At 40.4% G+C, this 25203-nt stretch overlaps 1 pseudogene and 1 gene segment (V, D, J or C); both read right to left on the reverse strand.

The window, feature by feature from the left end:
* Window positions 1-8011: 8011 nt before the first annotated feature.
* LOC118575828 lies at window positions 8012-8566 on the reverse strand. The segment is given in 2 exon segments: window positions 8012-8436; window positions 8521-8566. Coding segments are annotated over 2 exon segments (471 nt in total).
* A 1951-nt stretch (window positions 8567-10517) lies between these two features.
* LOC118575829 lies at window positions 10518-11113 on the reverse strand (annotated as a pseudogene).
* Between the last annotated feature and the right edge of the window lie 14090 nt (window positions 11114-25203).

Here is a 25203-nt window from a genome sequence, read left to right on the forward strand (position 1 = left end):
GGGTGCAGCCATGAGCAGGCCAATGACTGCTTCCTAAGTCAGGTTAAAGAAAGCAGCCCAAGCTAGGCAATGTTGATGTACACCTTTAACCACAGTACTTGGGAAGCCAGGTGGTTCTCTGTGAGTTCAAGGCCAATATGGTCTACTGAGTGAGATCCAGAACCAAAACTACATATAGAAACCCTGTCTCAAACAAACAAACAAACAAAAAACCTAACAGAACAAAAAGAGAACAGCACCAAATCCCCACCACTGAGGCCCCTTTAAGATTAAAATCATGAGTAGTTTTATGGAACTGAGATAATGGGGCAATAATGAAAAACAATGAGCCTTAAAAACACCATGTGGCCACCCACCATTCAATTAGGAGGGTTCATGGAGGGCCAGGGTTCATCAAGGTCATGGGTTTAGGAAGGTCACATTCCAGGAGGCAGAGAGCAACTCAACTCTCACAGTAAGTACAAGCTTGTTTTTAAAAACACAGCATAATGGCTCCTGCCTTTGAAATGGAGTCAGGCAGATTCTTCCATAGAACAGAAGGTAGGCTTCAACCTTATCTTTTTTGTCCATTCATCAGCTGATGGGACTCTATGTTGATTCTAGCAATCTGTGAAGAGGGCAACACTGAATATAAGTAATCTGGTATCTTTGCACTAGAGATTCCTTAGGTGTCTGCCCAAGAGTGATGTAGCCATGTCACCTGAAATTTCTATTTTTAGCACTTGGAGGAACTGATATGAATTCACAACATGCCCCCACAGTTGGGCATGCCTGGCAGACACTTCCACCTAACCATTTCCAGGTCAAAACGTGTCATGTTTCCAGGACCCTGTGGCTTTGCGTGGTGGCATAAAGCACACAGTGCAGCCATGTGATCTATGCACATGTGTGGAGTAGCCACTTGAGCCTGTGTGCGCAGGCGCAGCCCAGCCTTTGTAAGCTGGCACCATATTCCCCAGTTTTACTCTTGATCCACGTGTGTTTTCCACAGGCCTGTTCACGTCTGTCTCTCTCTTTCCTACCTTAATAAAACTCTTATTAGTGGATTCTGTCATATTTTGTGACATTTCCTCACAGGTAAGAGCGCCACCAAATAACTAACAGGAACCTCTAGCAAATGTCCATACGGACTTCAACAGTTCACATTCTCACCAAACATGTATTATGGTTTCCCTTTCTCCAACTAATCACCAACATTTGGTGTCATTTGTGTCTTTAATAAATGTCATTCTGTATCTGATTTTAATTTGTATGGCCCTAATGAATTAATATGTTGAAAACTGTAAGAAGTTGTCTAAGTGTTGTGTCTCTATCACATGAAGAAACTATGAAAATCCTCAAAGCACCATGGTTATCTGTATGAAGAATGAATTTATTATTGGCTTCAAAAGGCTTAAGAGAAGACTATGGAGGTTGTGCCAACCAATCAGGGAAGAACCCCCTTTCCATACACTTGTATTGAGTTACACCCTATACCATGCTTGGAATGCTCTCTCTGTCTTTTGGGTGCTTGATCCACTAACTATCAGCTCAGTATTGACTGATGGAGCATTTTGCACTGTGGCTTGGTCCCCCTGAGGATCAGAACAGCAAGGAAGCAGAGTTAGGAAGGTCACGTGATTGAGGTTGGGATTGTAACAGATCACAGTCTGCTCCCTTAAAATTTCTAAGCACTAAAATTCTGACAAGGTGTAGAACTTGGGTATGGATCTTTTCCCAGTAAGGTCCTCTGAGTTCTGTCAATGCACTCCCTCCGCCATTGTCTTAAGGCCATAAGGATAGGTTTGGCTTTTTTGTTATTAATAAACCCCTTTGTACTTGCATCAGATATTGGCTCTGTGGTGATCTTGCTTGGAGGTCTCAAGACTTGGGCATGACATTATTACTTAGCACATAGGCCTCCTATTCCTCGAGGTTCCGGCTTCCACATGTTGCTAAACTGACTGATTTTTTCAGAATCTTCCTTTCCCCATGCATTCTTTAGCAGAACAGTAGTATTTTATTTTATCCTAGGTAATCTAGCATCAGGTTCTAGGCCACCTGAATAGTGTCAGGAATAGATGTAATCTCATAGAATAATACTGAAATACAATCAGATGTTGGTTCATTTTGCTAACAAAAGGTATTTTGCCTGCATAGTACCAAAATACAAAGGTAAACCCCTTTGATCTAAAATGGTGTCCTGCCTGCAAGACAGAAATATATCTTCTGTGTTCTAAAATTTATCCTTATGTCCTCATGTTTAAGTACTAACTCACTCATTAACTCACTCTGTTATATGAATCCTACGGACCTTATAATAGAAAACCCAGAGCCAAATATTGGGCAAATGCTGAAATATCAGACAGACAAAGGGATAAGCCACTAGAGAAACTTCTCACGACTACCCAATCCTCAGGGTGAATGGAAGGGAAGGCAAGATATTATCTCCACAAATCCTCAGAGAGAATGCCTTTGAGTCATCAGGCAAAAGGTTCTACTTCCTGTCTCCTCATGCCTTTTCCAGTTAGCCATTTCACTTCCTTCCTAGTGCTGACATTAGGGGCTTATGTTCTTCTCAAATACTGGTACCAAAGGCATGAGATCTCAAGTGCTAGGATTGAAGACCTGTGACTCCCAAATCCTGGGATTAAAGGTGTGTGCCACCACTGCATGAATCTGTTTCTCTCCTAGACCGAATCAATCTCATGTTGTCCAGGGTGGCTTTGAACTCAGAGATCCAGACGAATCTCTGCCTCCTGAGTGCAAGGGGAAAAGGTATATGCCACCACCGCCTGGCCTCTATGTTTAATCTAGTGCTGGCTCTGTCCTCTTGTGTCTTTAGGCAAACTTTATATGATACTAGTCAAACTAAATTTGATTTATTTATTTATATCACCACAAAGCTCTTGTTTTTTAACTGAAGTTGGATACTATTGCAGAGATCTACATCAGGAAAACATGCAGAGAACAAGTGACCCCTGAGATTTCCAAGCATAGTTGATAATTCTTCAATGCAAACCCTACAATAAAGGCTCAGGAAAAGTCCTAGAGAGGGGACAGAAAGATTATAAGATCCCAAGGACCAGGATGCCACTATGAGAAGGTATCTACTAGAAAGGACAGGGTACTGCACACATGAAATCTTTACAACATTGTAAACTAGATTTCCATAGTATAGGGGGAAATTTCTCAGGTCCCCACCCCTAAATAAAGAGCTACAGGTAATCAATGAATCCTGAGAGAGAAACAATCAGTTTCCTTTAAGAATCAGTTTCCTTTAAGGACAATCTCCCCGGGAGGTTATTCAGTGACAAGTAAATTACTGTAAACACATGTACATGTACATAACTATGACTGAGCGCAATATGTTACACACACACACACACACACACACACACACACACAAAGAGAGAGAGAGAGAGAGAGAGAGAGAGAGAGAGAGAGAGAGAGAGAGAATGGTAAATGTTAACTAAATTTAAAGAAATCATGAATTCTAGAAGGACTGAGATTTGTATGTGCACAGAATTTGAGTGGAGAATTTATGGGTACAATACTGAGTTTAATAAATTCTCAAAAGTATGTTAATTAAAAATTTTTTAAATGAAGCAATATAATCTCCTCTCACACACAACTCCTTGGCCATTGTTTATTGTTCAGTTCTACTGCTGAATTGGAAGACCTGGGAATGCATGGCTGGGCTCCTCAGCTAGAGTTGCAGTGTCAGGGCTGGGCTGGTTTTCATGAGCAGAGGGAGGCCTTGTTTGCATTTTCTAATGCAATTTAGTGAATTTTGCAGGAGAAGTATTAGGAATATGAATGCCTAGAGCAAAGGAAAGAGACAAAAATTAATAGTATAAAAGAATTAAGTAATTATTTATTATTTAGTACGTTTGTGATATAATTCAAAGTCTTATTTTATTGTGTTTTTGAACAGAGTCAAGAGACTGCCTCATTTGTGCCACACAGGCCATTATAAGACAATGTTGATAATTTTAAAAGGATTAGCAAAGTTTTATGAATGCTGAATCCAGATATAAAATTTCAGAGAAACGTTTTAAGTTTGTAGTTTAGTGTTTATTCATACAAAATCACTGGTATGTGATGCCCAGTATTGAAAGACAATGAGGTGTAAATTCTGTATACTATTATTTTTCTGTAAATAACTTCTAAAAATTTGAACGTTTCTGTTTATATTTATTGTTAGTCTGGTGTCAGCTGTGTTAGATGTATCACTCCTGTACATCAGGTCATTATTTTTAAACACTTTCAAAGTAATAAAGGAGCTGTGTGTATGAGTTCCAAAACATGGAGAGTACTCTAGAACCTCCACTCTAGGTCCCTGTTCTGATATCCTTCCATCTCTCCAGTCCTGACCTCCCAAGGACATGACAGTATATTGACTGAGAGTGAGTCCCAGCATGAAGAAACTTGGAATTGCCTTTCCATGAGAGAAGATTTCCAGGTCCTAGTTATTCAATAGAGGAATTCATTCTCTTATGAGAAATACTGTCTTCAGGGTGATTGACAGGACCTTTGAACTGGCTCATTTCTGATATTGTAGTATTCCAGTAGCATAGATTCCAGGAAGTAATTGAAATTCTCCGTGTCAGATCTTGTATCCTTCTGGGGGAGGCTTCTAACTACCATAGGGGATGGTCTCCTGGGCCTTGTATTTAGTTCAATGATAGGAAAAAACTCTGAGTAGAGTTAGGAAACACCCTTCCTAGCCCCTCTTCACCTGCTTCTCATGCTCTGCATGACTAATTTATTTTGGTTTTACTATTTGCTGTTTTATGGCAAAAGCATTTAGTAATGTTATTGATCATATGGAATTGATAGCATTTGAAAATCATAATATTCAATATCAGACTGTGTCCATCTGTGTTTACATTGACAAAACATCAAAACATGCTCTCCAATTGATTAATCAAACTCCCATGTAGGGATTGTTCTGAAATGTTATTACACAGGTTTGTTTTTGTTTGTTTGTTTTTTTGAGACAGGGTTTCTCTGTAGCTATGGAGCCTGTCCTGGACTAGCTCTGTAGAACAGGCTGGCCTCGAACTCACAGAGATCCACCTGCCTCTGCCTATGGAGTCCTGGGATTACAGGCGTGTGCTGCCGCCACCACCACCCTGCCCCCCCCCCCCGCAGTTATTACACAGATTTATACTCTCTCAGCAATCCTGTTCAGATCAGAAAGGTTGTCCTAGGAATTCTTGTTACTGTGATCCATCAGGGAAGCCAAAAGTTGGAGTTCTACAGAGGATGGAAGCTTTGGCTCTCCTTGAGAAATCCAGCCTATCCCCACCGAAATCATCCTTGTGGACTTTGCATGTGTCCATCCAGTTCAAATCTAACAACAATCCAACATTCATGCCACTCTTTGTCTTTCTGTTGATGGTTCCTCAGGATTCACAGGTGAGGGAACCCCTCTTTCCTTTCTATGCTGTCTCTGGTTTATATGTACAAAGAGTTCATGGTGGTGTTAATTGATACTTTATGTTGCAATGATAAGAGCAGGAGGACACAATGCTTTGGAAGACAAGGAATTTCTGTCCACTTCTACTGGGGCAAGAGAGCCTTCCTCTGTATCATGTGATCTGCAGGCAAAGGTCCAGAAGATGTACTGATGAACTGTGAGAATAAATTTCAATATGAAAATAAATGTACTGCCAAGAAAATAACATTCCAAACAACTCTCAACCTGAGGGTGCTCATGTATGTGTAGGAGCCAGGTCAGATGGGAAACAAATTGGGATTTCTAGGCACAAGATATTATTTATACAACTTGTTGGTTTGATCTGAAACAATAAACAGATAGATGGGCAAATAGATATATAGATAGATAGAATGATGATTGATAGGTAGATACAAAATGAAACTGTTTACAACAGAGAATCCCACTGTCCACTGTGTTGTTTTCTTTCCTTTTTGTTATTGTTTTAATCAAAATATTCAGATTATAGCCATGTTATCAATGGCTGTATTTTTTCTGTTCCTGATATTAAGCATTTGTGTAGCCGCAATGTATTTGAATTCTCTTAATTTGAAAATAAAACGAAAGAAAAACAAAAAAAAACCCACACATAGACAAAAATGATTGGAAGCAGACATATCAAGCTATAACAGAGCCAAGAATCAAGAAAAGTCCTAAGTGGGCCTTGCTGCATCTAGCAACAAAAGGTGTATGTGTGTACCTCTCACAGTGTTTGTGTGTGTGTGTGTGTGTGTGTGTGTGTGTGTGTGTGTGTGTGTGTGTGTAGTGGGGGATGGGGAGATCATTGTGCACCCTACACTGATGTCCATTCAATGTCAGTCTCAAACTTGAGATTAAGACAGTCCAATTTCATGGAATAGTATAATGAACACACAGGGCTTTGAATAATGTGAACTAGTCTCTTATATTCCCAGTTTGGAATCCCACTGTGCTGGCCCCAATGTTACCTGAGCAGGAGCCCAAAATGTTGCCAGAGTTTGCATACTCCACACCCTGAGGACTCCACAGCATGACATGCAGCTATATCTCTAAATCTAAACCAATAGGAAATTTGATTACTACTACAGAAAGCAATACAGGATGAGATTTACTCATAAATAAATATACAAAATTACATTTATGAGGAAATGTAAAGTGACTCCCCACAAATCTATGGGGACAACTTCCAATGAAGTATTCGCTGTGGTGTTAAGTACTTAAAACTAAATTTTGAAAAGGGTTTTAGTTTGCCCTGATATTTTAGATTATATTTTTGGGGAAGTATTGTGTTCCCCGAAATATTGTGCATGCCAGTGAACTTATCTGGGGTCAGAGAACAGGATGGCCACAATATTAAACATAGAGGTTAGGCTGTGGTAGCACATGCCTTTAATCCTAACACTAGGGAGGCAGAGCCAGGCGGATCTCAGTGAGTTCAAGGTCACATTAGAAATAGCCAGGCAGGGTGACTCATGCCTTTAATCCCAGGGAGTGATGGTAGAAAACAGAAAGGTATATAAGGCATGAAGACCAGAAACTAGAAGCATTTGGCTGGTTAACCTTTTAGGCTTTGGAGCAGCAGTTCAGCTGAGACCCATTTGGATGAGGACTCAGAGGTTTCCAGTGTGATCTTCCAGCATTCACCCCAATACCTGGCTTGTGTTTGACTTTATTAATAAGACTCTTTAAGATTCATGCTACATCTGGTGTCCAACATTCGTGGTATGAATTCATGAAAAAGCCTCTTGCCTGAGGCCTTGCAGGCCCCAGCTCAGACCTGAGCAACACTGGGCCAGTTGTGTTGGCACAGGCTGCTAGGAATTACTGAAGGAGGCAAAGGTAGGAGGATCCCGAGATTGAGGCTGACCTAGGAGACTTGCTAAGGAGAAGTTTTGGCCGGGCTCCAGCCACAAACAGTGGCAGTGGGACCATGGAGGCAGCAGCTGCTCCTCCGAGTTGCAGGCTGCTTCTCATCATGTTGGTGACTGTGCTGATGCTGCAACCTGGGATAAAGGGTTTGCTGCTGCTTGTTCAGAGAGGAATTGCCAGCACCATCGTGTTACAAGAAAGCATCCACAAAGGTCAGTTTGGGAAAATTGGGCGAGACAAATGGTGGGGAGAATTTGCTGTGAAGATTTTCTCTTGCTGAGGGAAGGACAGGAGCGGCAGTGAAGGGTAAGGTTTTCAGCTCTTAACCATTGCTCTGACCTCTTGGCTTTTAACTCTGCAATTGGCTCTGTGTTTCTTATTGAACAAGATGGTTACATCTACATATTTTACTGGCCATATTCATATTACAGGCCATTCACAGCACCTCCACCAACAGGTCTAGTCTCTTACATTTAATATATATCCTAATATGTTGCCAGAGCTTGTTATGTTTTGTTTCATTAAAGAAGAGCATGCTAATGGAGGTGTTAACTGATAAAGATCTAGTCAAGGTATTGTGCACAGTAGGGCCTCCTGAATCAGTATCACTTTATTCTCTAATGTGCTTTTGAAAAGTTGATAAAGACTTCATAGGAATGTGAATTTACTATAAAGGGACACTCAGATGAGTATTTCTGAGCAAGTCTCCAGGTGCATCTTCTCTGTCATCTCAGTCTCAGCCCTGCTTCCTGCTCCTGCAGGGTTTCTGACACACTCAGGATGTGGTTGCAGCACTGTGTGTCTTGCACAATAATAGACCGCAGAGTCCTCAGATGTCAGGCTGCTGAGCTCAATGTAGGCTGTGCTGGAGGATGTATCTGTAGTCAGTTTGGCCTTGGCCTTGAACTTCTGATTGTAGTTAGTAACACCGTTTCCAGGATAAATCCATCCAATCCACTCCAGGCCCTGTCCAGGACTCTGCCTCATCCAGGAAATATATTTGCTGGTGAAGGTGTAGCCTGAAGCCTTGCAGGACAACTTCACTAAGGACCCAGGCTTCCCCAGCTCAGCCCCAGACTGCTGCAGCTGGACCTGTGAATGGACACCTGTGGGGAGAAAGGGAGCGTGGATATCATAGCTACCTGAGTATCTGATTCCCTCCTCAAGTCTGGAATTTTGGAGGCCCTTACCTGTACCTGCTGCCACCAGCAAGAGGATCATCCAGCTCCACTCCATGGTGAGGAATTGTGTGCTCAGTGACTGTGGAGAGGACACTGATCATATGTTGTTGTGGAGTGTGGACATCTGTGTATTTACCATCATAGACTCTCATGATTTGCATATTCATGTGGCAGGACACTTCTTAGATAAGGGCCTAGTCCAGCTGGAGAAGAAAGAGGTAGAGGAAACCTTGGCAAGCAAAAGGATGATAATGCCTAAATCCTAATCCTGTTTAAGGAAGTATCCATTCTTGAGCAGACCTTTGCAGCCCTGTGGATTTAACATCAAGGCCTAATCTATCAGTTTAAAAATAGAATCCCAAACTGAGACTTTTAGTCCTATTTCTGACAAAAATTGATTTGTAAGTGATCATAGTGATGAGGATAACTGTGAATGAAATTTTCAAAAACTCCTAAATTAGCAGTATTTATAATCATTTTTAATGTACAAGCAATTAGTATTTTCTTTGCCAGCATGTTGAAGGTGTGTATTCCTGGTCTTTTTTCCTTTATTTCATCATAAAATCTTTTTGTTTTTGTCTATTTGTTCACAGAGTGCTGGTTATTTACCTGGTGATGACTAGAATAACTAGAGGTACAGACCTTAGGGATGTGTTATTGATCCCTGCACTTTTTAACCATCTCCCATACAAAACAGAAATCATGTGGATCCTGCCATCTAGACATTGCTCTGTGAACATGAAGATGGCCTCCCCTCTTTCCTTCATCCTCCAAGCTGTGACTTCTTCCCATGACCACTTTGCATTGCTTGCTTGGAAGCATGGCGTCATTAGAGAATCCTCACAACTGAGGACAGTCTGTGAGTCCTGGCTGGCCTGGTTGGGTGTCCATCTACTTCTTCATCTCTGGAAATCTCATATTTGAGTCCCTGGGTCTTTATGCCTAATATGTTGGCTGTGGGTGTCCTTAGGGAAGCAGGTCCTCACACATGGGAGAAGCTGTGCAGTGTAGGATTTTAGGGACTCCCACCTCTATGCACACTCTGACACTTTCTTTGTGTTTCTATGAGAGTTTCAGGGAAATTTTCACGCATTACTTCTCATCTTGGAGTTGTTTGGAATTTTCCTCTTGGTCATTCATAATTTGAAAAAAAAAAGTCACAGAACTGATTGTCAATCTTGTCTATTGAGTAGGGAGCATATACTCTATCAAATTTGATTTTTTTCAGTTGGATGAGGCAATGTGTTTTAGTTTCTGCAGTTGCGTTAGATTTCTATTCCTAAGAAACTTTGTAGGAGGAGATCACCAACAATCACAACTCAAACACTAATGGTGCATACCTAGGCTTATCTGCACACATAACATGTAGTTAATTGCTGTATTACAGGTGGTTTCTTTACTGAGACATTTAAAAATATTAGTTGTTGGTGTAACACATGAGTATTTGTTTAATATGATGTTTTTAAGCACAGTTAAAAACTATGTACTATTTGTACAAAATATACCAAATTTAGGAATAAATAACCCCCTTACAGCAAAGTCCTTACAGCTGAACCACACACTGTTGACCTCATGAAATCCCTGCCCTGCATTACAGTGTGGGTAATACAGCTGCAGTGACGTTCCAACCCCACTCAGTCTATGACACATTCCTTGGGTATAACAAAACATACAGCAACAGCTTTGAGTCAATACTATAGGAAGTGCTCTGACATACACATGTGTGTGAGGGTGGAGGAAATGAAGCACAGAAAGGAAATTCATTTCTTAATGGGACAACAAGTATAATGTCAATGTCAGCTGAGTTTCAAAAAGCTGTTTTTATTTAAAAATTCTTCCTAAGACTAGAGATGCCACAGCTGGTAAAGGCTAGATTCACAACCAAAATGACAAGAAATATTACCACAAACACCATCTTCAGAGACACAGGGAGAAGCAAATGTGACTTTTCCAAAACACAATTTTTCATGATCAGAGAGAGAAATGACAGCCAAGCCTCTTGGCCCTTAGGGAGTGAGAAGCAAAACCAGAGAAATGCAGCAGTTTTTTCTTTCCAGGTCTGAAATCTTGAGTTCCAGGGTTGAGTTAAAGCTGAGTGCCCTCTGCTGGTCCACACATCCTCTGTAGGGAGATTTGTGTCTGGGCTCATGCTGAAGTCTCCACACTGTGCCTCTTGCACAGTAATAAGTGGCTGTGTCCTCAGTGGTCACAGAGTTCAGCTGCAGGAAGAACTGGTTCTCAGATGTTTGTCTGGTGATGGAGATGCGGCTCTTGAGGGATGGGTTGTAGTAGGTGCTACCATCATAATGTATGTACCCCATCCACTCCAGCTTCTTCCCTGGAGACTACCTGATCCAGTGCCAGTAACCACTGGTGATGGACTCACCAGTGACAGAGCAGGTGAGGGTCAGCGATTGAGAGGGCTTCACCAGGCCAGGTCCTGACTCCTGAAGCTGTATCTGGGACAAGATACCTTCAGACAAGAAGAGACAATCCTGTCAATCACAGGTTGGTTGTCACAACACTTCATAAACACATCTATGAACTTTTAACACTCACCAGGAAGGGCAGTCACCAGGCACAGAAATCCCAACAGTGTCATCTTCTAGGCTACACCTCCTTTTCCTCAGAGGTCAGCCTCCTGTGAGAGAGATGTGAGCTTCACTGTCCAGGAGGGGATTTACCTTAGAGCTAGAAGAAACATTTGCATGTGGAAAGTCAGCCTTCTCTATAAAGGGAGAGTATGGATACTACTCCATTTGGCTATTGCAATGAGGCCATAAAATTATCTGGCTTATTGTAATGTGAATATGGAATAAGAGAGCATGGGAACTACAGGGATCACAGGAAACATATTTTGGCATGACCTCATCTCCAATTCCAGGCCAACCTCCCCAGCTCCATTCTGTTCCTGTACATTTGTATTTTCATGTCAATGCCAACCTTCTTTTCACAATAGATTCCTGAGCACTGTCTTTCTGATTAGTAAGCCCACACTAGTCCTGCTTTTCTTCCTTTTCCCACACATGAGATGGGTTTCCATATTTCCTGGAAAATTGGGAATGTCATATTGCTGCATCACTGGTTCCAAACGTATTTCTTGCTCCATCCAGTCTGTGGAAGGAAGAGGAAAAAGAAGCTGAGAGAAGCTGAGGGAACTCTGCTCACCTTGAACATGACTCAGGGACAACATTCATTCTTTATCCTGTCTTGGGTCACAGGTAACCAGGTTAGACATGTGATAGTATCATCAGAGTTGGTGTTTGATAGCCCCACCACAGTGACTAAGGATATGGATACGGAGGACATTCTTCTGCCTCAGGTCTCTGTACTGACTGAGGCTCCTCTTAGAGTTACAGCATGTGTCAGCGTTTGGGCAAAATATGAGTGCTTCCCTCTTTCTTAATTCTTGTAGTAATTTTTAACCTGTGGCAAGTCTTTATTCCTTGAATATAGATTTTTCTCGTATAATATATCCCAATCAGAGATTCTCCTCCCTCTTCAACCCCCAAGTCCTCCCTCTGCCCTCCCATCCAGATACATCATCCTGCTGTTTCTATTTAGAAAACAAACACGCTTCTAATGAACAACAATAAAATAAAATAAAACGAGTTCAAACTAAAACTAACACATCTGAACTGAACAAAACAAACAAACAGAAGGAAAGGAACCCAAGAAAAGGCAGAAAAAACAGGTGTAGATTCAGATGATGTTAACACCCTGGAAGCCCATGAAGACTCAAAATTAGAAGACATACTATATAATCAAAGGAAATGTAGGATAACATAAGAAATGAACAAAAATAACAAAAAGCCACGTGATATTATGAGATGGGAATGTATATATACATATACAGCCTATGCTTGAGAGTAGGTGGTTTCTTCAGTGAGTCTCCATTTGCAAAACTAAATATTCACCTGAAAGTTGATATCAATAGGAGGCTTCTGGGCTAGGGATAGGTGCATGTGTCCACTTCTCCTTTCAGCTCTAGGACACCATCTGGTGCAGTCCCATGCAAGCCCAGTTCATGCAACCTTAGTGTCTCTGAATGTTTATGTGCATCTTTTAATGTAGCAGAATACCATTGGGAGTCATTTTATTGCAATCTTCTTTTTAGAGAACAATAATATTTATTTTTATCCTAGGCTCCTGAACTATCTAATCTCAGAATCTTGGTCACTCAGTAGTATAAAGTATGGTTTCTGTACTTGTAGAGGCCTTTTGCCAATTCTTTTATTGTTGATTATTCCCAGAAGCTCTTTTCCACCACTGACCTAGCATGTCTTGAGGCTGGATACCATTATACTGTGTTAGGTTTTCACACTACCCCTCAAATGGCCCTAGGTTTTGCTCTCTTTACCTTTATTTTCTCTGTTGTCCCCTTTTCCTCACCCTCCCTTTTTGATCCTCCTTTCTAGTGTCCCCCCATGCATTCACAACTATCTAAACTATTTCTTTTTTCTACAGCAGATCTATTCTCTCCACCACAATCCCTTAAGACTTAAAGATCTCTCTTGTGAGTCTGGATTTTCAATTGTCTATGCATAATCCATTCTTGACAGGAGGCATGAGAATAAATACAGGCATTGATGGAGACTATATTACTTAAAGGCACAGAACATTTCTGATCACAGACTAGGCATCATCATTTCACCAGAAATTAGAAATACTAAAACTACTGTTTTGTTAGAAATATAATTAGCTATCCTGTGTGCTTGTTGAATATGTTATGAGTGAGCTAAGGAGTTTAATAAGAAGGAGCATTAACCTGAATACTTGTACAGATGGTGTTAATTCCAAGGGCAAGAAAACAACCAAGATCACAATTAGAGCCAAACTTGAAGCAAGATTGATTTCTATTGGTGTGCACCCAAGAACAGGTCAGTTACTGCCTTCTAAGTCAGGTTAAAGTGAGCAGCCCTGAATCTACCATTTGGGACCCCTTGAGGAGTAAAATCCTCAACTCTCACAGCAAATAAAAAGCTACTTATATAATACAGCATATTGGATCCTGCCTTTAAAATGTAGTCAGGCAGATTCCTCCACAGAACAGAAGACAGGCTTCTTCAACACATTTATTGTTCATTCATCAGCTGATGAGCCTCAAGGCTGATTCCAGTTCTCAGAAGCCATGAAGAGGGAAACACTGAATATAGGTGATCTCATATCTTTGCAGTAGTGAGTCCTTTGGTGTCTGGCCAGAAGTGAAGTAGCTAGGTCACATGACATTTCTATTTTTAACTTTTGGGGAAAATTCATATAAAATTTCATAGGGAGTGCAACACTACATACTCTCACCACCATGTATTATGATTCCCCTTTCTCCAATTAATCATCAACATTTGATATCATTTGTTTCCTTAAAAAATGACATTCTTGCAGAGATAAGATGACATCTAAATCTAATTTTCTTAATTTGCGATTTGCTGATGGATCAAGATGTTGAAATCTATAAGAAAAGTTTATTAGCCATTTGTGTAATGGATGTGTTGCCATCCCTTGAAAATCCTGAGAATTTCTCAAAGCACCACTGCTGTCTGACTGTAGAGTGAATACATTCTTGACCTTTCAATGGCTTAGGAGATAACTGTGTAGGTTGTGCCAACAAATCAGGAAAGAACCCCCTTTCTGTGTTTGTATGGAGTTTCACACTCTACATGCTTGGGATGCATGCTCTCTCTGTCTTTTGGGTGCATGATCCATTAACAAAAATGTCAGGTCAGGATTGTCTGGTGGAGCACTTACACTGCTGTTTGGTCCCTCTGAGGGTCAGAGCAGCAGGGAAGCAGAGTGACAGAATGATTGAGGTGGAGATTGAGACCTACATGATCATAGTCTGCTCCTTTAAAATGTCAGTCAGTAAAATTCTGACAAGGTGTGGAACTTGAAAATGGGTCATTTCACGGGCAGCACCACTGATTTCTCTCTGTGGGCTATATTGCATTGCTTTAAAACCACATGGATAAACTCTTAACCTCAGGGTGATGTGTGGTAGTTATAGAAAGCCTGCTGTGATAGATTTTATATCCCTCTGGCCTGCATTTCCATCACTTAGCATGATGCTTATGAGCTGCTCCTTCCAACAAGAGAAATGATAATATTAAAATGAGGAAGGAGAAAGGGGGTCTCTGCAGAAGGGAGACACCAACACTCACAGGAAATACCCCCATCTTCACACTGCTCTGGCTCCATTAGTATGAAAGTTCCTATCCTTGTGCACAATAGCAGCTGTGTCCAGTTCATGGAAAACTGATAAAATTTAGTTATGTGTCATTAGAATACTATGAATCAGATTTATCCAAAGGACTTCTGTATGCACCTTTTATTGATGTATGGGACTTCATGGAAAATGTAGGAAATCAAAGTCACTAAGAAATCTGTGAGAAAAGTGAACTTTCCTGTGCTTAGTGATTTCCTTAATTTCAGCAGCAAAGATGGCTATTTAACTGCTTGTGTTCACACATTTCTAGACATTCAAGTGAAATTTCTAGCAACTCTTGATACCCATATTGCCCAAATTTTTCTCCTATTTTGTATTTCTTCATTTAGTCCTTGGTTGTACTGGAAGGATTATATGGTAACACTTGTTGTAATTAATTCACTAACATTGGGACAATGCCATGTAGGTCAGTAGTGAACAATGCATCCCCTGCAGTCTTAGGAGTTAAGCTGTTGCATGCAGCATAGGCCTTTCCAATCTGAACCCAGAGTTAGACCCAAGCATCATTCATTGCAGAGGGAAGATGCACATTGTCCAAAAGGTCATCATACTATCACCTTAGGAGGCTCTGCATCTTTGAGGCAGATAGGATGAACATTTGCCTCCTGCAACCTTTGTCAATCTTGGTTTCTCCATGAGTGTGTCAGAGTTCTGAGGAACAGACAGGCTGTCTTCTGGATCTCAGCACAGAGGGGGGGGGGAACTCTCTAAATTCATGAAGGGAAACCTACTCAGTGTTTAACAATTCCTTATGAAAAAGAACTGTCAGTATTGGAAGCAAGGCACAGAGGCAAGGAAACAATACAATTGTGCTGATGGTGGGATTTGGTATTGTTTATAGTATATCTAATAATACTGTTTTAAAACAAATATTCTGAGCATAACTTACCTCAGAATGCACTTATCAACTTTTTAGTCATGGTTTCAACAATACACCTGGGCCTGGATTCTCCCAGCTGTTTCTGGAATATATGGCATGCCTTTCAATAATCAAGGAAATCAAATTACTCCCCAACCCTAACTTTATTTGCTTTTAAAACTAACGGCTGGTTCCATGCTTCCTTAGCATGTGATCCTGGTACACACAGCAGAGTCAAATCTTTCCTGGGTAATGCTTTGCATTTTGTTCAGTTGAGAGTGTGTTCTGTATTTAAATGTGTATATCAGAACTGAAGACAGACTTGTTTTGAGATTTATTTATTTCAAAAATTAAATGAGGTTATGCCTGTATAGAGGAATCCTGGGAAATGTGATCTATGATTTGAAATCACCAGACATAGAGTATTATAACCCCTTAATGTCACTTTGCTGCTTCTGGTGTTGACCTGGAGCTCCCTGTGTGTTCAGTGCTCTCTGCTGGACTTGAACACCTTGCTGGGAGCTTTGTGTCTTAGCTCATAATTTCCTTCCCTCACTGTGTAAAACAGTAGTACATGGCAGTGTCTTCATTTCTCAGACTTCTCATTTTCAGGTACAATAAGTTCTTACAATTGTCTCTGGAGATGGTAAATCGACCATTCACAGTCTCTGCATAGTATCTTGCACTCCCATTATATTTTATAGTTCCTACCCACTCCAGCGCCTTCACTGGGGCTTGATGAACACAGTGCATCCAGTGATCACTGAAGGTGAATCCAGAGGTTGCACAGGAGAGTGTATGGACCCTCCAGTCTGTACCAAGCTGCCATGAGGTTCTATCAGCTGCACCTGACATTGGACTCATGAAAACACAGAAAACCATAGTCAGAATCTGTCACATATATCCATTATCCCCCTTACTTCTGTCCTCCTACACAAAGAGAATCTCTTCCCTGTAAATTACCTTTTATAACAGCAAAAGTAAAAATCCATCTAAGTCCCAATTCCCTGGTGAGTGGTCTGTGTTTAGTGCTGATGGGAAGATCTGGCTGAAATCATGATTTTGTTCTATATTCTTTTTCTGGTTAAAGTTTCTCTACATTTTATCCATTTCATATTTTTTTGTACACAAGTCATGCGTTATATCTCCTAATGTGGTCTCCTTTTAAAAAACATTCAAGTTAAAGGGCAGCACACACCGCCAAATTTCTGGATAAATCTCAGGTCTGGTGAGTCATCCTAATGCCTGGGCTTGTGCTTCCTCTTGCTGGATACCTGAGACAGCTCTTGGTCAGAGTCAGACTTGTCTGGTGAAGTTTCAAGATCCCCCTCACTGTGATGGGGACACTTTTGATTTTATTTCTTTCTAGTAGTTCCTCAAAGTATGGATACATGTTTTGTTATCAGAAAATGTACTTGATAGGAGAAAGTTACACATTTATAATCTCACATGCTAAGCATCAATCACATGGAACCTTGTTTAACCATCAGCATAGTCACAGAAATGACACACACCATTAATTCCAGCAATTGAGATCTCATACCTTTGCTTGGGAAGCACACATGTCTTTCAACCCAGGAAGTAATATGGCTAGGTGAAGAAAGAAATATAAGTTGTGAGGAGACAGGAAATAAAACTTCTTTTAGGCTGAGGCATTTTGGGTGAGGACTTAGTGGCTTTCAGGATTGGCTGAGTAGTTGGTCAGGGGAGGTGTTATTTGCCTTGCTCTGCTTCTCTGATCTTTTAGCTTTTACCCCAATATCTGCCTCAGGGTATTCTATTAATAAGATCTTCCTGTGAAGATCTGAACAACACCTAGTGCCCAGCATTTGACTCAATCCCATGACCCTGAGATTAATATTCTCATGCTCTACCATTTGAGCTATATGAGATTGACTCACTCTAGGAGAGAAAATGGAAGCAGAAATTAATATGGCAGCATGAAGAACAGTCTATAAGGAATGAGGAGACAGGATCAAAAAGATCTTTTTGGTTGAGTTGTTCCAAGTGAGGACTCAGAGGCTTTCAGGATTGGCAGAGGAATTGATGAGGTGAGGTTGGTTGTGGCTTGTTCTGCTTCACTGATATTTCAACTTTCACCTCAGTATCCGGCTCATGGTTTCTTATTAGAAGACCATTTAAAATGTCTTTTATATCTGGCATCCAATTTATATGTCACAAATTCATGAAAAAGCCACTTGACTGTGGACTTGCAGTCCTGCTCTGAGGCCCAAGCTGCACGTGGCCAGAGCCTCCATCCCATGTGGGCCAGACTCCCCTAACATGCTGGCTGAGTTTTTGTTGCAGACTCATTGCAGCCAATTCCTTAGCTTTCTTGGAGGCCCAAATCACAGGAGTTAGCCATTTTTCACTCATTTTCTCTGTGAGATGCCTGGGTCTTTTCTTCCTCTCCTGGTGGGTTTTGGCTTTCTCTGGGGCCCCTCCAGGGCTGCTGCCACAAAGTCATCTGAAACATCACTGTCAGCAGATGTGGTGAGTTAAATAAGAAGCAGGTAAGAATTAGTTAAACAAAAGCTATTTCCAACATTAAAAAATTGGAACCATTTTTACCAAGGAGGGTGATTGGTCTCTGTTTTAAAATACATTTGAAACTCTAAAATGAAACATTAAATGAGAGGATAATTAATGTTGATGAGATAAATGTAATGTCAATCATAAATATTATTTGTTTGTTCATTTTTGTTTCATCATTTAAAAAGTTGGTCACTATGAGTGCCAAGATAAATGTTTTAGAAAAACAGATCATAGAGATATTAAGACCCAGACAGAAGAATTTAAAGGTGAACCAATCTTATCATTGCATTATATCATTACAGAGATACAGCCTAATGGATTCAAACAGAAAACCTTAATCTATCTGGTAACCATACATGAACTGCCAAATGCCTAAGGTTGTGTATGAACTGATTGGAGTTCTATGTGAATGTTAGCTTTGAGAAAATTCAAAGAAGCATTAGTCTCATAAGGCATCTACTCATCTTTCCTGAAGAAAATGTTAAACTCATAGTCAAATTGTAATAGCATTGTAACTCACTATTGGACATATGTGGTTACAGCTGTCTCAGAGGCTGGTCCCCAATTACAATGGAGTCCTGCTGTTAGGATGAGACTAAGAACATTGAACAATGAAGTAGAACTAGAGGTCTTGAAATCTCCCAGGGAGGGAGATTATGTTAATATAGACAGCAATCTATATATGATGACCACATGCTGGCTTTATGCCACATGGCAGTTTTGAATGCTTGAGACAGAACTAAAGAAGCAGGGAAGAATACTGAGTCATTTATGTAAGTTATACAGGCCCCCCCCCAAAAATTCACTGATTTCTTACAAAGACTGAATTTAGCAGTAAATAGAATGATACCAAATTAAGAAGCTAGACAGATAGTAATTGAATCTTTCATTTGAAAGTGCTAATGCACAATGAAAAAGATAACTAGGCCATTAAAGGAAGATCAGCATGCTTGGAGGAATGGATTTGAGATAAAATTAATGTTGACTCTCATGATCATGATGATACTTGGATAGACAAAGTAATTCCCAGAGGTTTAAAGAAAAATAGTAATGATGAGTGTTTTAATTGCAGTAAAGAAGGTCACCTGAAAATAGACTGGAAAGTACAGAGTTCCTTGAAATAATGTTTTATCAAGAAATAATCCCAACATAATGCCCCTCCCTTCTGGATTATGCTGATTGTATGGCAAAAGCAGATATTAGACATATGAATATAGATCGACAAGTGACAGATGAGAATATCTTTATTTTTGCTGCTGTGACCCTCCCTGAGGGACCTCTAGCAGGTACCCATGCCAAATCTATTCAGTAGGGCAGTGTTGGTCCATTCCTGTAATCCCACCACTTGGGAGTCAGAGGCTGGCAGATCTCTGTGAGTTCAAGGCCAGCCTGGTCTCCAAAGTGATTTCCAGGAAAGGCACAATGCTACACAGAGAAACCGTGTCTCAAAACACCAAAAAAAGTTCTATTCAGTCCTTTCCTGTCATTGTAGAAGAAACCCCTTCCCAGAGCAACTGAAGAACCTAATGCCTATTGTAAGAACCCAGACTGCTCTAGATGAACAGCATCAGAAAATAAAACAAAATATTGAGGAGAAACCATGAATCAAAATTGATAAAGATTAAGAATAGAACCTCCCCAAAGTCAGAGTTGGTGAAGGGTTTTGTTTCTGTCTTTCAGGAGAATGAAGGCTAAGAAATATGAAGAACACTGGACAAATGAGACATCTAAAAAAGGACAAATCATCTAGAAAAAAATGTCCCACAGAATAGATTTTCTTCAGTGAACCATGACCACACCTAACAGTTATCTTTGAGGTCTCCGAAAAGATGATGGGACCACACAATGACAATTCCATCAGGACAATAATAATGTCAAGCTGACAAACACCACCCTAAAATCATCTTTGGACTAAAAACTGCTCAGGACATTATTGGGTTCCTTAGTGGAGACAATACAGCCTCATTGACGGCTCCAGTGAGGACTTGACCATAGTCCTAAATTTTCTTTGTTTCTCCATAAAACAACCAGTGACCCCAGTCAGCAGGACATAGCCTAAAAAACAATGCCCACATTCCCAAACAATGGATTATGGATGTCTGACTTTGTTTGGAGATGTTTAAAATTGTTATTGGTCATAGTCAATCCCTTTCTAGAAGAAGAAAGGGGGATATGATATAGAAATGTATTATATAGAAATGATAGGATAAAGAGGTAGATTATAAAATTTACTCTAAAAAATGATAGGATAAAAGAATAGATTATTGAATCGAATCTAAAAAGTAAAAAAAGTATATATATATATATATATATATATATATATATATATGTTTGTAGGTTATTGTAATATATATACATATATATATATATATATACATACATACATACATATATACATATATGTAGGTAATTGAGTTTATCTGAAAAGAAGGTACAGATATGGTAAGATAAAAGGGTAGGTGATTGAATCTAGTCTGAAAAGAAAAATCAGAAATATAGATATAAGATAAAAAGGAAGATTATTGAATCTACTATTAAAAAGCAAACTACTAGTTTTAATGTTTACATAGGCCTGTAACAGGTGATTGACAGGGCTGCAAGGCCTTTTATGAGGAAGACCTGACTCCTTGAGCTTCACTTGGCGACAGTACACCTGAGCAGTAGTGTGAACAGTCATTATCAATCATAATTCAAACTATTGGCATTATTCCTTTCTTTAAATGTTGTGACACACACTGTAGGAACAACGTCCCATGGGGCAGAAAAGAAGTTTCCAGGACACAAAATACTTTGATGGAGACTCCTGGTAAGGAGAAGGAGGGCAGCTCACGCCAGGGCTCTGTTTCAAGTCTTAGACCTGGTGGTTTTTCTTCAACGGTAAGGTCCCTAGAGTTATAGAAAGGTGAGCAGCCGAGTGTAGGTCAATTGTCCCCTTCCAGACAGTGGTGATTTAACCGTGTGTTAGCTACAGACCTAGAGGCACCAGACCTCAGGGAACATTATCTTGTTCCCTACCTTGTTATCTTTCCCTCCCTTTTCATTCTCAAGGCAGTGAATTCCTCCCATGCCCGTTTTGCACTGCTTACTTGGAGACATGCCATCATTATGAGAATCTGCACAATGAGGACAGTTTGGTTATCCGGCTGGACTTGGGTTGGGTGTCCATCTTCTTCTTCTCTCAGGGAATGTCATCTTGAGTCTTTTTCTTTAATGCCTGATCTTTGGGCTGTGGGTGGCCTTTAGGGAAAACAGATCTGCACACTGGGGAGACAGCTGTGGCAGAGGCAGGATTTAGGGAGTCCTGCTCTTGCACAGTCTTCCACCAGCTTTGTGATTTCTATGAGAGTTACAGGGATGTTTTCACCACATTAGGTCTCATATTTGGTTTTGTCTAGAAATTTCCTAGTGGTTTCCATCATTGAAAGACAACGATCAACAGAACTGAATGTCAATCTTATTAACTGAGTATGGGCACATGCTATAAGGCCACAATTTGGTCCTGATTTTATTTTAATCCCTTGGATGAGACACTGTGTTTGAGGGGTCTGCACTTAGGTTAGGTTTTCCATTCCCATGATTTCTCTCAGAGAAAGTCCTCCAATCACAGCTCCAAACACGAATGGTGCAACCCAGGGGAATCTGCACAATAACTCAATAGTTCTTTGCTATATTAACAAGTAATTTCTTCACTGACAATTTTTAAAAAACAAACTATTATCAGTGTAAACACATTGAGTCTTTTAATATGATTTAAAAATTATAAAGTTGAACACACAGGTATTTTTGTGTATATTACATTTTTTAATCACAAATGCAAAACTATAATACTCTTGTACAACCTATACCAACTTTTGGGAATGAAATATGCCTTAGACCAAGTCTTAGGCTGAACCAGCACACTGTTGACCTCATAAAATCCTGCGCTGCATTACAGTGTGGGTAATAAAAGCTGCGTGAATCTATTTCAACCCCATTCAAGTGTATTGACACATTTCCTTAGGCTAACAGCAAGTGCTTTGTGTCAAATGCCTTCCCTAAGAAATGCTCTGATATACACATGTATCTGTAGGGTGGAGGAATAGAGGATAGAAGGAAATCCCATTTCTTAAATGGGGGACAACATTATATTGTCAAAAGTCCAGCTGGGTTTCTAACATCTGTTTTTCAAATTAATATAATATTCTTAATACTAGACGTTGCCGCAGCTGGTAAAGGTAAGATTCACAAGCCAAAAAAGAAAAAGAACTAATTTACCACAACCATCTTGAGAGTCCCGGGAGAAATAAGCAAACGTGACTTTGCAAAACACAGTTTTTAATGATCAGAGAGAGAAGTGACCCCAAAGCCTCCCTGCTGGGGGAAGTAAGAACACAGTTTAGAAAAACCATGAGTTTTTCCTTTAGTTCTGGTCATAGAGTTCCTGTGCTTTCTTTTAGATTTGAGCGCCCCTGCGCCCAGAGCTCCTCTGTGCAGGGAGATTTGTGTCTGGGCTACTGGTGGAGTCTTCCTCAATGTGCCTCTTGCACAGTAATTAATATGTGGATGTGTCCTCAGTGGTCAACGGCAGTTTCAAGCTGCAAGAAGAAACTGGTTTCTTGATGTTTCTCTGGTGATAGAGATGCGGCTCTTGAGGGATGGGTTTGTAGTAGGTGCTACCAGTTATAATCTTATGGTACCCCATCAACTCCTTCTTGTTCCCAGGAATTTCCTGATCCAGTTCCAGTATACTGGTAATGGGAGTAAACAGTGTCAGAGCAGGTGAGGACAGAGAATGAGAAGGGCTTCACCAGGCCAGGTCCTGCCTCCTGAAGCTGATTCTAAGGACAGGATTATCTTCAGACAGAAAACACATTTCTGTCAATCACAGATTGTCACAACCCCTCAATGGACAATATGTATGTAAATGAATAACCTCACGACAGGACAGAACAGTCAACCAGGTAAGAAGACCCAACAGTAGTCATCCTCTAGGCTCAATCCTCCTTTCCTCACCAGGTCAGCCTTCGTGAGATGAGATGTGAACTCTCAAGTCAAGGAGCAGATTTAACTTAGAGTAGAAGGGTACATTTGCATGTGGGAAACGACAACTTTCCTTTATAAATGGGGAAGGTAGATATTACTCCATTTGTCTGTTACACTGTTGGGCCATCAACTGTATGTGATTCCTGTATGTGAAGTCTGGTATAAGAGAGAGTGAAGACTACAGGCAGGGATCAAAGGAAAAATACCTTGGCAATGACAAGCTCCCACTTCCTTGTCCATCCATCCTACCCAACCTACATCTTTTCCTCCTGTAGTTTTTCGCAGTCTCAGGACAGTACCCAACATCCTTCTTCACACTTGATTCAAGAACTCCTTGCTTTCTGATTAGTAAGGCAAAATTGCCTCGCGCTTTAATTCCTTTTTCACCCATGAGAATGAGTTTCCTCTTTCTGGAAATTGGCACACTAATCATGTCACATTTCCACAGGGTCCATATGTACTTCTTAAACCATCCAGTCTGTGGGATGTAGAGAAAGCTTTGCTCTGCTTTCTGATCTTTTACCTTCACCTGATATATCCTCAGGGTTCTTTTTCTATTAATAAGCCTACTGTAGAATCTGAACAACATTCTGGTGCCCGATTGGATCACACCCATGACCTGAGATTAATATTATCATGCTTCTATCCATCATAGCTACAGAATTGAGACTCACTCTAGGAGAGAAAAATGGAGGCAAGAAAGTAATAATGGCAACATGGAAAAACAGTGTAATAAGAACTGAGGATACAGGAACAAAAAGATCTTTTTGATTGAGTATTTCAAGGGAGAAATCAGAGGCTTTCAGGATTGGCAGAGGAAGTTGATGAGGTGAGGTTGGTTTGTGGGCTTTGCTCTGCTTCACTGATTTTTCAGCTTTACCATCGGGTATCCGGCTCATGGTTTTCTTATTAGAGACCATTTAAATGTCTGTTATATCTGGCATCCAACTTGTGTGTCACAAATTCAATGAAAAAGCCACTTGACTGTAGCCTTGAGTGCCCCTCTCTAACCGAGACTGCATGTGACCAGAGCCTCCTTCCCATGTTGGCCAGACTCCCTAACATGCTGGCTAAGTTTTTTGTTGCAAGACACGATTGCAGCCAATTCCTTAGCTTCTTGGGGGCCCAAATCACAGTAGTTAGCCATTTTTCACTCATTTTCTCTGTGAAGGTGCTGGATTTTTGCTTTCTTCCTTCTCCTAGTAGGGTTTGGCTTTCTCTGGCGGACCCCTTCAGGGCTGCTGCCACAAAGGTCATTTGAATCATCACTGTCAGCAGAATTGGTTAGTCCATTATGAATTTCTTAAAGGGAGGGATTTAGTTACAAGGAAAGCCTATTTCCAACATTAAAAATGGGAACCAATTTTTTTACACACACATATATAATATATATATATATATATATATAAAATTTGCTTTTCTGGCAGAATGTAGGTGTGTGTTCCTGGTTTTTTTTTTATTTTCTATTTAAAATCCTTTTCTTTTTTTCTCTGTTTGCTTTCTACAGAGAGAAACAAGGCTTGTGCAGTTGAATTGTAGGACAGTGGGAAGGACTAGGGAGGAGTTGGGTATGGAAACTGTGATCAGAATACATTGTATGAAAACAATGAAAAAAAGTAAATCTTAAAAAAAATGAAAAATATAAATCTGTCCAATATTCAATGTGTGTTTGAGCATGGAGACTTCACAAATCATCCTCAGAAGGTGTTGTTCAGCTAACAGACTTTAGGAAAGGAGTCCACAGACGCTACAGAGTCCCCTCCTCTACTGAACTATGTCTGTCCTGTTGATTATTGGCTCCACTGTGCCCCCTCTTCATCCTGAGCTCCCCTACAGTTTAGTAAGTCATGATTTACAATGAACATATACCTTTTACACTGGTATCATGCTAATAAGAATTTATAAGGCCAGATTGCTCAAAGGAAACTTGTCACAGCATCTATCTTACTGTGGCTATATAGTGATATTTTATTTGTATTGAAATGTGATTTTATTCGTATGTTAATAAAGTTGCCTTGAGGTCAGAGCAAGCCAGAGAAGAAGCTGAGCAGTAGTG

This window comes from Onychomys torridus, unplaced genomic scaffold, assembly GCF_903995425.1.
Source record: "Onychomys torridus unplaced genomic scaffold, mOncTor1.1, whole genome shotgun sequence".
In the NCBI taxonomy this organism is placed as follows: domain Eukaryota; kingdom Metazoa; phylum Chordata; class Mammalia; order Rodentia; family Cricetidae; genus Onychomys; species Onychomys torridus.